This window comes from Rhineura floridana, chromosome 2, assembly GCF_030035675.1.
Source record: "Rhineura floridana isolate rRhiFlo1 chromosome 2, rRhiFlo1.hap2, whole genome shotgun sequence".
Taxonomy (NCBI): Eukaryota; Metazoa; Chordata; class Lepidosauria; order Squamata; family Rhineuridae; genus Rhineura; species Rhineura floridana.
Window position 1 is genome coordinate 1,888,684 of NC_084481.1, and position 15,491 is coordinate 1,904,174.

The 15,491-nt window shown below is 42.4% G+C and overlaps 1 protein-coding gene across 4 annotated transcripts in view; it reads right to left on the reverse strand.

Moving 5' to 3' along the window:
- Positions 1-908: 908 nt before the first annotated feature.
- The window catches only part of ABHD13 (abhydrolase domain containing 13), a 29,692-nt gene continuing 15,109 nt past the window's right edge, over positions 909-15,491 (reverse strand). For 2 of the 4 annotated variants that reach the window (XM_061607574.1, XM_061607575.1), the window contains exons 2-7: positions 5,525-5,703; positions 5,318-5,414; positions 3,262-3,318; positions 2,195-2,307; positions 1,958-2,108; positions 909-1,103 (exon numbers count right to left, since the gene is read on the reverse strand). In XM_061607574.1, the coding sequence (XP_061463558.1) occupies positions 991-1,103; positions 1,958-2,108; positions 2,195-2,307; positions 3,262-3,318; positions 5,318-5,414; positions 5,525-5,703 (710 nt within the window). In that variant the 3' untranslated portion in view covers positions 909-990. Of the gene's footprint in view, positions 1,104-1,957; positions 2,109-2,194; positions 2,308-3,261; positions 3,319-5,317; positions 5,415-5,524; positions 6,455-15,491 lie in introns of those variants that run through there. The other 2 variants (XM_061607573.1, XM_061607576.1) reach the window with 2 other exon arrangements.

The following is a 15,491-nucleotide window of genomic DNA, read 5'->3' on the forward strand; positions in this document are numbered from 1 at the left end:
GAGAGTTGCTGCAGGAAAATGACCAGTACTTGTTTCAGAAAATGGTTTCTGCAGTCTTATGCTAACCTGCACACAATGTCTAAGTCCCCCTGCCCCCAAATGCATAGCTACGTCTTCCATGTCATCGAAGTGGAAATTGCCATCAATAACTTTTCTGCAGAAGTCTGTTTCACCAACAGGATTACCTTGTTGGCCACTGTGGATCCTGCAGAGATCTTTTATTCTCATGTGTGTACATGAGAGAGAGAGAGAGAACACATTTAATTTATTGGGGAAAAACCTTATTATTTCTCACTTGACTCTTAAAACTATTTTGAATTTAAAGCTGCAATCTTTTACACAGTTATTTGCATGCAAGTCCTGCTCCAATGATTTTGACTTGTTTATGAACATGTATGTCATTCAATTCAGTGGTATTTCTCCAATATAATATAAATAAGAACAATATGCTAATTCACATTTTTATTGCATTCTATGGGACACTTTAGATGGAGCTCAGCAAGGCAGTATTATAACTCCCCCAATTAAGACATCTGATGAAGGTTGTAAGGCTTCCCATACTAATTGCTCTGGGGGCAAAAGCCAATCAGTAGGGAGGGCTGTTGCATTTCTACCCTTCTAGTATGTGTGTGTTGGGAGGATCATCCCATGGCCACTGTAGGAAACAGGGCACACGGCTAATCAAACACAGATCAGAAATTGGTCTGATCCAACTCTGCTGTATTTAGGTTCTTACATAATAACCACTATATTTATTTCCTTCTGCTTCATTTCCGGTAACCCGCACAAGGGGTGTGTGTGCACCATAAGCATATCTTTTCAGTTTCCTGTTTTGATTAAGTTAATAAAACAGGAAAAGAATATCCAACCAACCAAGCAGCTAAAATGAAACACGCAACAGATCTCAATACTGCTTCTGAAACAATACATGTGTTTATGTTGGGAGCACTGAAAGAAGCTGGAAAATTAATGATGAAGAACAGAAGAGCATCACAGAAGTCTGACTGCACCAAAAAAAGTGGCATCTCCATTCAAGACTATCTTGGCTCCTATCCGTGGTATGGTGAGCTGAAGCTCATCCCCTTCTTCTAATTTTGCAATGCCTGTCAAGAGAATTGAATATCCTTAAGAAAAAGCCTTACAGATGAAAACTTACAAATCATAGTTGGTTTTAATTCAGTCCAGTCATATAACTTAACTTGATTATATGATTTTCACTAAAACTTGTATTCCTCAAACTGGGCCCTAAGCCTCTTACCAGCAAGGTTGGGAAGGAGCACTTGTGTGGTGCAGTGGACGCACCGTGTCAGACTTGGGAGACCCAGGCACAAATCCCCATGTAGCCATGAAGCTTGCTGGGTAACTCACAGGGTTGTAGTGAGACCAAAGGGAGGGAGAACTATGTACATTGCCCTGAGACCCTTGGAGAAAGGGCAAGATGTAAATGTAGTAAGATTAGTAACAGGCTTATAAGACTCTGGCCCAATTTTGTGGCAACAGTCTTCAGGTCATAGAACAACAAACACAATCCCTCATCTCTCCAACACAAATCTCATGTGTGATGTCAGGGTTCAAGCCATGCAGTTTCCCTACATACACTTTCAAAGGACAAGAAGTCATGTGAATTGTGCTGAACTAGGCCTCAGGATTACTGAGCATGTTCCATTGAAAGTAGCTTGAAGTAACACACAGCAGCCCACTGAAGAGTCTATTATTTTTAAAATCTTTTAACTCTGTATGGCTAGTAGGCCTTCAGAGGCAACCACCAGAGCAAGTCAACATAACAAATTAAGGAACTTCTGTTTGAAACTTAATGAGTTCAGTGAATGGCTACAGAAAAGTGTGATCCACCCATACCCCTTAAAAACAACAGGGAGCCAGAAACTATTAAAGGCTCCTTCTCACCCCATGAGTATGAAATTTAGTTGACACAATGTATTTAGGACAGCATATTTACCAGCAGTATAACAAGAGTTGTTAGGATTAGTGAGAGGCATGTTTTGGATGCAACGAAATAATGTAACCAAGGTGAGATCATCGCCAACTACATGAGCCTTTTTTCTCTGGATCCAATGCCCCATTGCAAACATTTCATCTGTATATAAAACCTGAAAAATAAAGACACACAAATTTGATTACACTATGGCACTTGAAGCAAACAGAACAAACTCCAAGAGCTTACTGAAATCTTTACCTGGCCATATATGAAAAAGTAGCCAGTTTCTCTGACCAGTATTTTATTCCCTTGCTCTTCCAGAGCTGTCCCTCTTTTAAAGCTAAGAAGCCATGGAACTATACTGGAACCATCTAAAAAAGAAATGATTTCTTGTAAGAAGAAATGAGTGGACCAGTACATGGTTCTTTCTAGTATCAAATTTGTTTTTTTTTAAATAAATATATAGCATCTGCGTTGACCTCTCTGAGGTCAGTAGTTTCTACAAGCAAGGTAAAATCCAAGGAGCTGTGGCAGGGACTTTTTTACACGAGCCTCTTTTTCCCATTAGGCCACTAGGGCTCAGGCATCCTCTTCCCATAACAGTTAATTCATGCTTTCAAAAAGTGCTGGAAAGTTGATGGGTCCCAAACTCCCGTGCAGTCAGAAGGGAAAAGGTGGATGGCCTTGATGTGCACACAGAATTTCAGTGTATGGGCTACTAAAGCAGGGGTGGCAAATCTTGTTTGGGCTGAGAGTCAGATTGAGCCACGGCCAACCTTCTGGGTGCCACATATCAAAGTGGATATGGCCATTTTGAAAAAGAAAAGGGTACAATCTGGGGTCTTGGGGAGGGTCACAGACTTTTGGCATCACAGAATCACAGCAGAGTGGTCAGTTAAAAAAATATTTTTTACAAAAATGGACACAAATTTTTTTGGCATCACAGTGGGGTACCTATGGGATCAAGTCAGTAAAAGACTAAACTTTTTTAAAAACTGGGGAGCCACCCTTGCACTAAAGCAAGCACAACACACAAGATAGAACTCAGCCAGTTATAGCCCTCGCCTGAGAATGTGCTCCACTGAAACAATAGTGCACAAGATTTGAAGAAAGGGACACACAGTCCCTAATGGTGGCATAAGGCTGTACTGACAAATTCCCATTGGATATGTGAAGGGATGTTACAAACATCAATGGGAACCTGAGAACAACTGGATGCATCCCCCACATTCTCATGAATGGATGGCACTGGTGCATCTTCTTGCCCATTTATTTGCAGTAAGTTGGTGGCTAAAGTAAACTGAGATAAGAGAATGCTGCATTACCATGTTGCTGAATGTCACTTTTGCTGTCAGCCATCAACTGCAGACATGATTGTAGAACTGAGGGGGGAAACACAAGGACGTAACTAAAACAACTGTCCCAGCGGTTGAGGAAACTACAATTGCCCTGCAGCGGTGGCAGGAGTGGCGGCAGCAGCAGCACAATCGTGGTAGCTCCTCTTGTCTCTCAATCTCTCCTACCTTCTAGGGCTGGTGAACTCAACTATGACAGTGGTGCGAGCCGCCAGCCTGCTGATTGTCGGGACGTGTAAAGCGCTGTGCCTTTGCCTGCATGTTATAGTTCAAACCACACAAGCAAAATCATCATTGTGATGTCAGGTGATTGACATAGATAGGTGGCCTCACCCACCTGTCAAATGTTGGCCCAGAGGGGGTGGGAAGGATAAGAATCCCCATCCCTGGCCTATCAAACATTTTTTATATAAAAGTATCTAGTAATTGAATAACAAAAAGCCTCTGCTCTTGGACAACGAGAACTGTTTTGTAAAATTAAAGTATTGCTTATTGTTAGAATTTTATGACAATGTTGTTATACTTCGTAAAACAGTGCTTTTTAATTTGTTCATAAATGACCTAGGGGTGAATAGTGAGGTGGCCAAGTCTGCAGAGGATATAAAATTATTCCTGGTGGTAAAAACATTACCCTGCTAACTGTTTCATCTAAATATTTTAAATTTCATTTATTTTGGTTTTAGTGTAATGTTTTTAGGTTTTAATGTTGTAACTGTTCTGGGATGCCTTTGTAGTCATGGACAGTGGGCTATAAGTATTTTGCACAGGTCTGAAATGGAAGGTAGCATGTGGCATTGGGCTCAAAATTATCCAAAACTATCATCCTCTGTTTTCAGATTTATTTTCATGGCTTTCAGCTATTTGCAATACAGTTCTGAACTACAATTCATTTGAACAACCAAACTTTGACACGAGTGCGCTATTTAAAAGCTTTTGTAAAACGATCCTTGCTTTGAATTAGACAATCAAAAGGTCAGTCCTTCCAAATCTTCCCCTTGAAATAAAATACATAATTGGGAAGCAAAAGCTAGCTATGGCAGAGGTATGTTAGGCTGGGCAACACTGGGATTTAGCCAACACAAACTATACAGAATCTCGCTTCCCAGCACAGTGCAGATTGTTGTGATGACGTCCCTTGAGCTTCCGAATGTATTGTTCCATCATGGTCTTATTTGAGCAGATTAACCATTAATTATTTATCTGCTAACTTTGTGTCCTCTCTTTCTGCCAAATGGTGATGAAGGCTACTAGTGATAAAATACTATAAAATACTTTTGTCATACGCTGTCATAACAGAGCCAATGCAACAAAAAAAAGTGCAGCCCTTTCTGGTTTTCAGGAGATGTTTTTACACAGTATGGCTTTAAAGAATCTCTTTTGTTTAACAGTTTGTTCTCCTTGTACAAATAAAGTAACCTTAGTGGACCTAACATAAGGGTATGTACAGATCTGAAGTGTTCCACATTCATGAAAAAAATGGAATAGCGTGGGATGGGGCACATTTTTCAGCCCAAGGGCTGCATTTCCTCCCGGCAATCTTTGGGAGGGCATGCGTGGGGAGGGCCAGCGGCAAAGGTGGAGGGAGCAAAAGATGCAAGTCTTACCTTAATACATTAGGTTCCACTCCAGTCACACAAAAGAGGTTCACACACACACACCCTTCTCCATGTGTGGAGATCAAGGCAGTCGGGCACGCAAGTGCCATTATCACAGCTCAAGTGCATACTGTAGCCAGGCAAAGCCACTCAAGGAAGGGAGAGAGCAGAGTGGGCGAGGGTGCGGCCTGGACAGAGTGTGGCTAGATCAGCCACTCAGCCCCCAGTATAGACCATAGGTGTGCTGCTCCCAGAAAAAATAAGTACAAATGTATACTTTTTCACAGTAACATTATAATTAACCAGATTTTTGGCTCCATGGCACAATCGTGGCAACAGCAAGTTTAGTTCCCTATACATGCCATCTCTGACTTTCACAATTCTCAGCGCATTTATTCTTCTGGTCTTCTCTGTTCAAATCTCTCACTTACCTGCTTCACCTGTGTGCTGGGGAGACCTTTTCCCCCTGTGTTTGTCTCCACTCCACATTACCTCTTCACTACTTCGATGTGGTCCAGAAACAACTCCCTGCAACAACAGATGCACAAAGTCAAAATTAGGGTTGTGTCTCTAGCTTTTTCCTGTCCCTTTAATATCCCCCAAAGGCAAGCCGGTTCTCAGAGAGCCCTAAAACTTACCTGACTAGGAGCAGCTTCTGATACCTTCAAGTGGGGAAGGAAGGGGCTGGCCTCTTTGCTCTTTTCCAAAGACCCCAAGGACAGTGGAAATGATGTCCTTGCCTGGACTCTGCAGTTCAGCTTGCTGTTCAGCATGGCTAGCTCGGATTTTAGTGCAGTAACATAGTAGAAAGAGACTGCTGCAAGGCAAGAAGACACAAACAGTGCAAGTCCCAGAAAGATGAGTAACAGCCCTTTAGGATGCAAGCCATTGATAGGATGGGAGGTGGTGGTGGTATAACCCTTTCCTCGCACGTAGCTCATAAATGCCATGGCTCCTTTATTAAACACCAGATGGAAACTTCAGCTGCTTCTCTTGCTGGGGAATAATACATACATTTTGCCAGTTGCATCCAAGATATGTGGCCAAAATGCCTGTAGCACGTACTTCCTGTCATGTGGGCCTGTTGATGCTATATACATGACATTCACTGTTTGCTTCTGTTCTGCAGATCTACCACTTGCGGCTGTTTCAGTGGTTCCCCAACCCATCTTCCTCATTTCAGTTTCAGCTTCATTTTATAGCAAATTGTCTCTGCAGTTGTCTGTGATCTTCACCATTCAGACAGGGTGACCAAGTGTCTGGTCATTTTGAACTGTATGGCACTCTGATATATCTCTTAGACAGCAAACAGAGTAGGAAACTCATGCCAAGGTGCTGAGGATAGTTTATTTGCTCCTAGCACCAACATGTCATACCTTTGATATTTTAATTCCCCTCCAAATTGAAGAAATCTTACCAAGCTGCAGTTAAACAATGGCTGCTTTGTTTTCAAAAGTCACTAGGAAATAATTATTTTGTTACAGCTCCCAGACCATGTGTGTCTTACTGATATACTAATGCTCTGATCCTTTACCAATTTACCTGGGAATAAGTCCCATTGAGTCCAGTGGGACTTCCTTCTGAATAAATTAGACTACTGCAATGCACTCTACGTGGGGCAGCCCTTGAAGACGGTTTGGAAACTACAGCTCATGCAGAATGCAGCGGCCAGACTGATAACTGGGACCAGGCGGTCCGAACATATAACACTGATTCTGGCCCGCTTGCACTGGTTGCCTATATGTTTCCGGGCTCGATTCAAGGTGCTGGTTTTAACCTATAAAGCCTTGCACGGCACGGGGCCACAATACCTGATGGAACGTCTCTCCCGATATGAACCTACCCGTACACTCCGCTCAACATCGAAGGCCCTCCTCCGGGTGCCTACTCAGAGAGAAGCCCGGAAGGTGACAACAAGAAAAAGGGCCTTCTCAGTGGTGGCCCCCGAACTATGGAATATTCTTCCTGATGAGGTACGCTTGGCGCCAACATTACTATCTTTTTGGCGCCAGGTAAAAACCTTCCTCTTCTCCCAGGCATTTTAGTTTTCTTAGCTTTTAGTATTTTAGTATTTCAGTATTTCAGCTTTTTAAATATTTAATATGCATTTGTATGTGTATACATATGCTTTAATTTTTGATATCATTAATGTATGTTTAAATTGCTTGATATGTGGTTTTAATTGTATATCAGATGTTTTACTTCTTGTGAACCGCCCAGAGAGCTTCGGCTATGGGGCGGTATATAAATTGAATTAATAAATAAATAAATAATAAATATGTATAGGATTTTACTGTAAGTCAGGCCTAAGGAGGCTCAGCACAAGCCCCATTTGGCCTGCAAGGCCATTTTCCCAAACCACCTCCACCTCCCCCACATCTAGTATCATATTCATGGAGGACAGGGCTACTAGCCGTGATGGCTGTGCTGCGCCACCCTAGTCAGAGGCAGCATGCTTCTGAAAACCAGTTGCCGGAAGCCTCAGGAGGGGAGAGTGTTCTTGCACTTGGGTCCTGCTTGCGGGCTTCCCCCAGGCACCTGGTTGGCCACTGTGAGAACAGGATGCTGGACTAGATGGGCCACTGGCCTGATCCAGCAGGCTCTTCTTATGTTCTTATGTTCTTATGAAGTCTGGGGTAGGTAAGGATTTGGCTTCAAAGGAACAACTGGAAGCTGAAAGTCTGCTCTCAATTGCTCCTTTCCAAGCAGGGCTCACTGACAGTGAACCCCACTGGGATTGGCTGCACTAGGGATAAAGATGCACTTTCATTTGACCGCGGGCCTTCAAAAAAGGGGACTGCTGCAATCCCCATTTTGTCTGATTGTAGGCATGGCTTGGATTCAAACCATCCCTGTAAATGGACTTCAAAGGGGCTTGCTTGTAACCCCCAATCCATGGTTACAGCAAGCCCCTGTGAAAATGTGCTTCAGCACTTTCAGGTGATTGACAGGTGGGTGACCCTACCCATGCATCAAAGTTGGCCCACCAGGTGGTGGTGGGGAGAATCCGGCCCACCAGCCAGATCTAGCTCCCCACCCCTACTGTACGTGGACAGATAGAAACATGAGCATATGTAAGAGAAAAACTCCTCCATGGGATTCATGGTGTAATGTTGCATTTTAATGTCATTTATGTAAAAGCATTTATAAACTGCTTAATATTTTAACATCTAAGCAGTATACAAAAGTACAAAGCAAGATAACATTAAAACCAGTAACACGGGATTATAAAAACAGAAAAAAGACAGGAATGAAGGGGAAAAAGGGTCCAATCTTATGGGTCAGGGAAAGCTTGGGCAAAAACATGTCTTTACAAGCTGTCTGAAGCAACTGATGGCTGCTGCTTCACGTTTGGCATTCCACAAATGCAGAGACAATGGCAGAAAGCACCTGTTTTCAGGCTACCACCCTGTCATATTCTGTAGGTGTGGTACCAGGAGTAAAACTTCTTCAGATGATTTAAGTGATCTAACAGGTTTATGCAGGGCAGGCGGTCTTTCAGGTAACCTGATTCCAAGTTTTTCAGGGCTTTATATTCAGACCTTGAGCATGGCCCGATAGCAGAGTGGCAGCCAGTTCATTTCCCTCAGTCAAGGTCTAGGATGTGCGTGTTCTGCACCAGTTGCAACTTCTGGACCCGTCTCAAGGGAAATCCCACACGGAGCACATTACAGTGGTCCAATCATGAAATTACTAACGTATGAACCTCTATGACCAAGCTATCCAAGAAAGGGCATAGTTGGCATATCAGTCTAAATTGGTAATATGCTCTCCTCACAACAGAGATTACTTGGGCCTCCAGTGGCAAAGATGGATCTAAAAGCACCCCCAACCTACTTCCCTGTTCCTACAGAGAAAGTGCAACCTGGTCCAGAACTGCTAAACTCTCCAACTCCCAGACCTGGAAACGGCTCATCCAGAGCCTCCATGTTATCTGGATTCACTCTTAGTTTTCAAGTAGGCCCAATGCTGCATCCAAGCACCAGTTCCAAACAATCACAACCTCTCCTGATTCAGATGTAACAGAGGAATAGAGCTGGGTATTAGCATTGTACTGATCACATGATCTCCTATTGACCCCTCCCAGTGGCATTTTTTATTTAAATATATACTGCTTTTCACCATTTTGGTCTCAATGCAACTGAAAACAATAAAAACATACAATGTACAAAATTTAAAACCTAGATTAAGCTTCAAAAGATTAAAATCTCAGAAATTTAAAACAAATAACATTTAAAAAACCAAGTAATGGTACAAGGCCTCCTGAAAACAATTGTTTTTACCAAGTGTCTGAAACTCAGCAGGAACAATGCCTGTCTGACCTTTAATGGGAGGGAGTTCCACAAAGTTGGGCCCATGACTTCTTATTGACATGAGTCGTGCTTCTGGTCCATGGAAGACTACCAACAGTTCTCCCCCAAGATGCTCAAGAATCGACTAGGGACATACAGGGTAAGGTGGTCCTCGAGATATCCTGGGCCTAAGTGATTCAGGACTTCGTACACTAGTACAAAAACCTTGAACCTGGCCCAGTAGCAGATGGGAAGCCCATGCAAGCCTTTTAACACTAGTGTAATGTGTTGGTGGTAGCTGTTCCCATCACCAGTCTAGTCAAAACATTCTGCACTAGCTGAAGCTTCCAGACCAGACCCAAGGGCAGCTCCATATAAAGTACACTGTAGTAATACAGCCTTGAAGTTACCAACTATGAACTACAGTGGTCAGGTTATCATTATCCAGGAACTGCTGTAGCTGATGTACTAGCCAAACCAGATAAAAGGCAGTCCAAGCCATAGAGACCACCTATTCCAGAAGTGATGACAATGGTTCAAGGAGAACCCCCAGACTACATACCTGCTCCTTCAGAGTGAGCACAACACCATCTAGGGCAGGCAACTGGACTATCTCTTGGATCCAAGAACCACTTACACACAAAGCCTCTGTCTACCCAGAGTACAAACCCAGCTTATTGGCCCTCATCCAGTCCAGGACTGCATCCAGGCATCAGTCCAGGTCTTTCACACTTTTTCATGAATCAGATGTAATGCAGAAATAGAGCTGGGTATCATCAGCATACTTGATGACACCTTGCCCCAAAACTCCGAATGACCACTCCCAAGGGCTTTATATAGATTTTAAACAGCACTGGGGATAAAATCGCGCCCTGTGGAACCCCATAACATAACTGCTATGGGCCCAAGGAGCGCTCTCCCAATGCTACTTTCTGGACATGACCCTGCAAGTAGGAATGGAGCCACTGTAATACAGTGCTGTGCCTTCAATACCCATCTCACAAAGCCAGTCCAGCAGGATACCATTGTCAATGGTATCAAAACCCGCCAAGAGACCAAGGCAGGAAAGTAGAGTCACATTGCCCCTGTCTCTCTCTCAATAAAGGTCATGAATCAGGGTGACCAAGGTTGATTCAGTCTCAAACCCAGGTCTGAACCCAGATTGAAATGAATCTAGATAATCCATCTTCTCCAGGAACACCTGTTGTTATTCTGCCATGACCTTCTCCACCACCCTACCCCGAAATGGAGTTAGTAATTGGTCAATAGTTGTTGCATGTCATTGGGTCCAGGGTTGGCTTTTAAAGGAGTTGACACGCTACTGCCTCTTTCAGGACAAGCACTATCTGGCAATGAAGCATTTACCACAACCTGAACCCAACTAGTCTCAAACAAAGAGACTGGCTTTCACCAGCCAGGATGGGCAGGGATCCAGATGGCATGTAGTTAGATGCACACCACAAGTACCTTGTCCACATCATCAGGCTACATAAACTGAAAATGATCCCACAAGACAGAGGAAGATAAGGCCTTGAGTATCTGAACCAGAACTGTCACAGCTGCATTGTCAGATTTTAAATTTTTCTTAAAACAATTAGTTAAAAAAGAACCTAGGTCAGCTTCCAATTATATTCTATGAATATGTTAACAGCAGTTTATGGAGATGAGAGGTAACCTGATCAGTCCCATTCTGCAGGTGGTGTACATGAAGTGCACTCTCTCTCTCTCTCTCAAGGCCTTGCCTCTCTCTAAGTGCAAAGACACAGAAGGTCAATGAATAGAGAATTTGGGGAGATGGAGCAGATCTGAACAAGGAGGAGACCACTGAAGTGGTAATCCAGGTCTTAACAGCAGGAGCTTCTTCTGCAGGTATAGAGAGGATTTTCTCTTCCTCTGGACTAATTCATTCTAAACTGAGAAATAAATTGGGAACTGAAAAAGCAGGAAACCTTGTATTTCTTTTCCAGACAATGAACAAGGAAGACAAAGGTGAAGAAGACTGAGCTATTTTCAGTTTCTTATGTTGACTTGGTTGAAATTGCCTGCATTTTATTTTTTAAAGAAATTTACATTTATCTGAAATAATTAACCGTTCAAAAATCCATGTGCATATTTTGTTAATGTTGCTGTTCGTTGAAAAAGAAAACTAACCAGAAGAATGAACAATCTTATTGGAAAATGGAAATGGACTGCCTTCAAGACAATTCTGACTTATTGCAACCCTATGAATAGGGTTTTCATGATAAGCGGTATTCAGAAGGGGTTTACCATTGCCTTCCTCTGAGGCTGGTCATAGTCCAACACTCTAACCACTATGCCACATTGGCTCTCTAACAAACAATCTTATTAGAACAATTTAAAAGCCTGTTTGGTGGTGGTGACTTTGGCACATCATGACAAAAATATCACAGTTGGAGCAGGTTCATCTTCTGAATGACTTCACAAGTTCATTCTGCCTTAGTACTAAAATGACAAAATTATCATCCCATGTTTTGATGAAAATGAATCTGAAAACAATTCAGAATAATTGCTTACCTACTTTCTAATGAAACCTACATCTCTGAATGTGTATTAAAGTTATATATATTAAACAATAATGTACTTCTGCTAAAAATGATGACTAATTAGATTATAATTAATTAGAATCTTCCTCACTGGTGGATTTAAACTGTGATTTAAATAATTAAAATTGAGTTCTTCAGAGAAGCGATTTAAATCATGTTCAATCCTGCTTACAAGTGCAGAATTGATATTATGTGGCACTGTAACAATGCGTGTTCCACAGACTGAAGTGCTCAAGTGGGCACATGTGGGGTAAAATGGTCCCAAAGGAAACTGGTCCCAAGCTGTTAAAGGGCTTTATATAACAACAGTAACACCCTGAACTTGACTGGATAGCAAATCAGCAGCCAGGTCAGATCCCTGAGCAGAGGTGTTATATGGTGACAGGGTCTCACTTCCGTCAGAAATCTGGCTGCAGCATTCTGTGCTAATTGCAGTTTCCTGGTCAAGTGCAAAGGAAGCCCCGCAGAAAGTGAATTGCAGTAATCCAGACTCGAAGTCACCAGTGCTTGAACTACTGTGGTGAGGCTCTCCCAGACCAGGAATGGTCATAGCTATCTTACTAAGTGTAGCTGATAAAAGGCACTTCTAGCCACTGAGACTCCCTGGGCCTACAGTGACCTAGATCCAGTGATTTGTTTCATAACTTACAGCTCCTTAATAAACCAAGGAACTATTGGGATCCACCACACCAATGAGGAAACTCAGAAGCAATCATGTTAATGGGCTTCCTCATCTCTCCACTCCACACCAAGATGAGAGCCTTGGTAGAATTGTCACCAGCATGGATATTAAAGTCATTCAGGCAGGCTTTTGGGGTGGGTTAGGTTTTTACTGCTATGGTTTTAAATTTTAATGTTTTAATGTATTGCTTTTTATCTTGTACGTCGCCCAGAGTGGCTGGACAACCAGCCAGATGGGCAACTAATAAATTTAATAAATAAATAAAAATAAAATAAATAAACTATAATCCTTGGGTTCTCCATCACCATACTGGAGATCACCTCAGCCAAATTGGTCAGGCAGTCTGTTGGGAGCAGGTGGGCAGTACACCAACAGGATCCCTAACCTGTCTCAATGACTGAACCACAAACGCAGGCCCTCTAGCCCTGCACCAAGGCTGGGAGGTTTCCTAGTGATAAAGAATGAATTCCAATGGAGTATAGGCACACCTCTATTCCCCAATCCTCACATCTAGGCTGATGTTGCCCTGAATACCCAGGTGGGTATATAGATATTAAACAGTTTTGGGGACAACTGCCAGGGGGCAGACACATAATCCTCCAATACTATTCCTTGCATCAGGCCTGTAAATAGGAGTACAACAACTGGAGTACAGTGCCACCACCTCCCAACTCATGGAGACAATTCAAGAGGATACTGTGGTCAACAGTATCAAAAGCTACAGAGAGATCAGGCAAGAACAGGGTTGCTCTCCCCTTGTCCCTCTCCTGAATAACATTGTCCAGAGCAACCAAGCCTGATTTTGTCCCAAAACTGGGCCTGAACCCAGACTGAAACAAGTATTTCCTCCAGCAGCATCTGCAGCTGGATAACAACCACCCTCTTTTGCCGATCTAAGAAGCTAAACCCTCTCTCAAAATAATCACAAGCAGGCAATAGATGTTAATTCACACCACTCATTTACTGTCTGGCTAGAAATTCTGTAACAGAATAATTTTGCAAGTGCCAAAACAAGATCTTGCTCACTAGCCTTTGATTACTTAATTTCCTAATGCCAGTCCCTCCCTCACACCCCACAAAAATCACAGGTCATCAGAATTGTTATCACTTAATAGATTACAGATTGGATCATTCACAGATCTTACACAAACCACTTAACTATCTTATACCGCAAAATATTAACTGTTTGTATCCTCTACTTCATTTATCTTGGCCTTCCTCATCTAGCTTCAATATTCACTAATATGCAAAAAACTTTGCAGTTTAAGAACGTACCTATAGCCAACAAATATTTCTATCAAACTTTAAAAAGCAGGGAAATTGGGAAGCTATAGCGAATGCACCAGGGGAGCAGGAGACCTGACCTCTTCTCTGAGATATTGTACTGCCCTACAAATTTGTAAAAATGCAAACACAATGTGGGTTGGTATTTCACAATCCAATCCACTTCCTGTGGAGCTTGGAAGAATTTGTTAACATGTGCCTCTGAGCTTATGGTGAGTGGTGGCAACATCTGCAATCAGCCCAAATAACAGAAACAAGACGTGAGAGAGATTGGGTGGGTGGCCACTGGGCAGGGAAGCCCTTTCCTTTCCAAAAGGAAAACATTGTGAACAATATCATTCTTTTTCAGGGTTTCCCCCACCTTTTTATTCTACAGCAAGCACATGTATCCTCCCACCCAAATTTAAACCAAAGCTGTCCGAGGCCACATCCACACGAGACCTTTATTTCACTTTAGACAGTCATGGCTTCTCCCAAAGAATCCTGGGAAGTGTCATTAGTGAATGGTGTTGAGAGTTGCTAGGAGACACTCTATTCCCCTCACAGAGCTACAATCAGAACGGCTGACTGTTGAACCACTCTGGCCACTGGAGCTCTGTCAGGGGAATAAGTCTTCTCTCAGCACCCTTCACAAACTGCAGTTCCCAGGATTCTTTGGGGGAAGCCATGACAGCCTAAAGTGAAATAAAGTGAAATTAGCCAAGCCAAGCAACAGTGATTCTGGCTTTTAGAACACTGACAGTTGGTTCTTACTGAGCATGCCCAACATTATCATTGAGTTCAACACTAAATTTCTTAAATTAAAGATCAACCAGGCATTTTTTTAACTTTTAAACTGCAAAAGATGAAGATCAGATTATGGGGCAAGGTCAGTAATGGGATTACAGGTACTCTGTGAACATGGCTGATTTTTAATTAATTTCAACAAATTGTGAGAACTCTGACAGAAAGAAGTCCAAAAGGGGTCTTGTTTTTCTCTTTCTTTTTACACTTTGAACTCTCGACTCTCTCTGTTTTGTGTATCACCATGAAAATTTAGAGGGTTGTTAAGCAAGCGTTTCTGAGTTCAGGACTATAAGTTTTGTAAGGTTTTGTTTTGAAATGAGCGTATGGGAAGCATTAGAATGGCATGCGGTTATTTTCAATTTAACTTTGCGGAATGTGAAAAACCCATGCTGACTATGGCATACAGCCAGTCTCGTGGATGTATAATATTAGGTGCACTTCACTTACCCAATATAATATTTTAGTAATATGCTGCTTTTTGACCAGTGGTGATTAACAGTGGTTGAAGCATATTAGTATTATTAAACACACCATTAATTAATAAAATCATCACCTGTATCAATCAGTGTATCTACCAGGAGACAGCATAAAATTAACAGCTCAAAACTCAAAAGACCTGGTGAAACAAAGTCATAAATGCCCTTCTAAAAGTGCCAATAGCATGACAAACTGTGGGATTCCTTTGGGAAGATTTCACAGAATGTGAGCCACTGAAAAGGTACCATTTCTAGCGGATGATAACTTTGCCTGTAATTATAGAGTGACATCCAAAAAAGGACCTCTAAATCTTAATTCGGAGCCTGTGCAGGTCATATGACAAGCGGCTCTTCTTCAAGAGCTCTCAACCAAAGCTATTAAAGCCCTAAAAGTTCAATACTTTGAACTTAGGCTAGAAACTGACTAGAAGCCAGTGTAACTTTTGCACTAGAATGGGGAATTTAGTTTGGCCTGAGGGCTGGAACTTAATGTGCCCAACCTTCTGAGGGCCACATTCCAA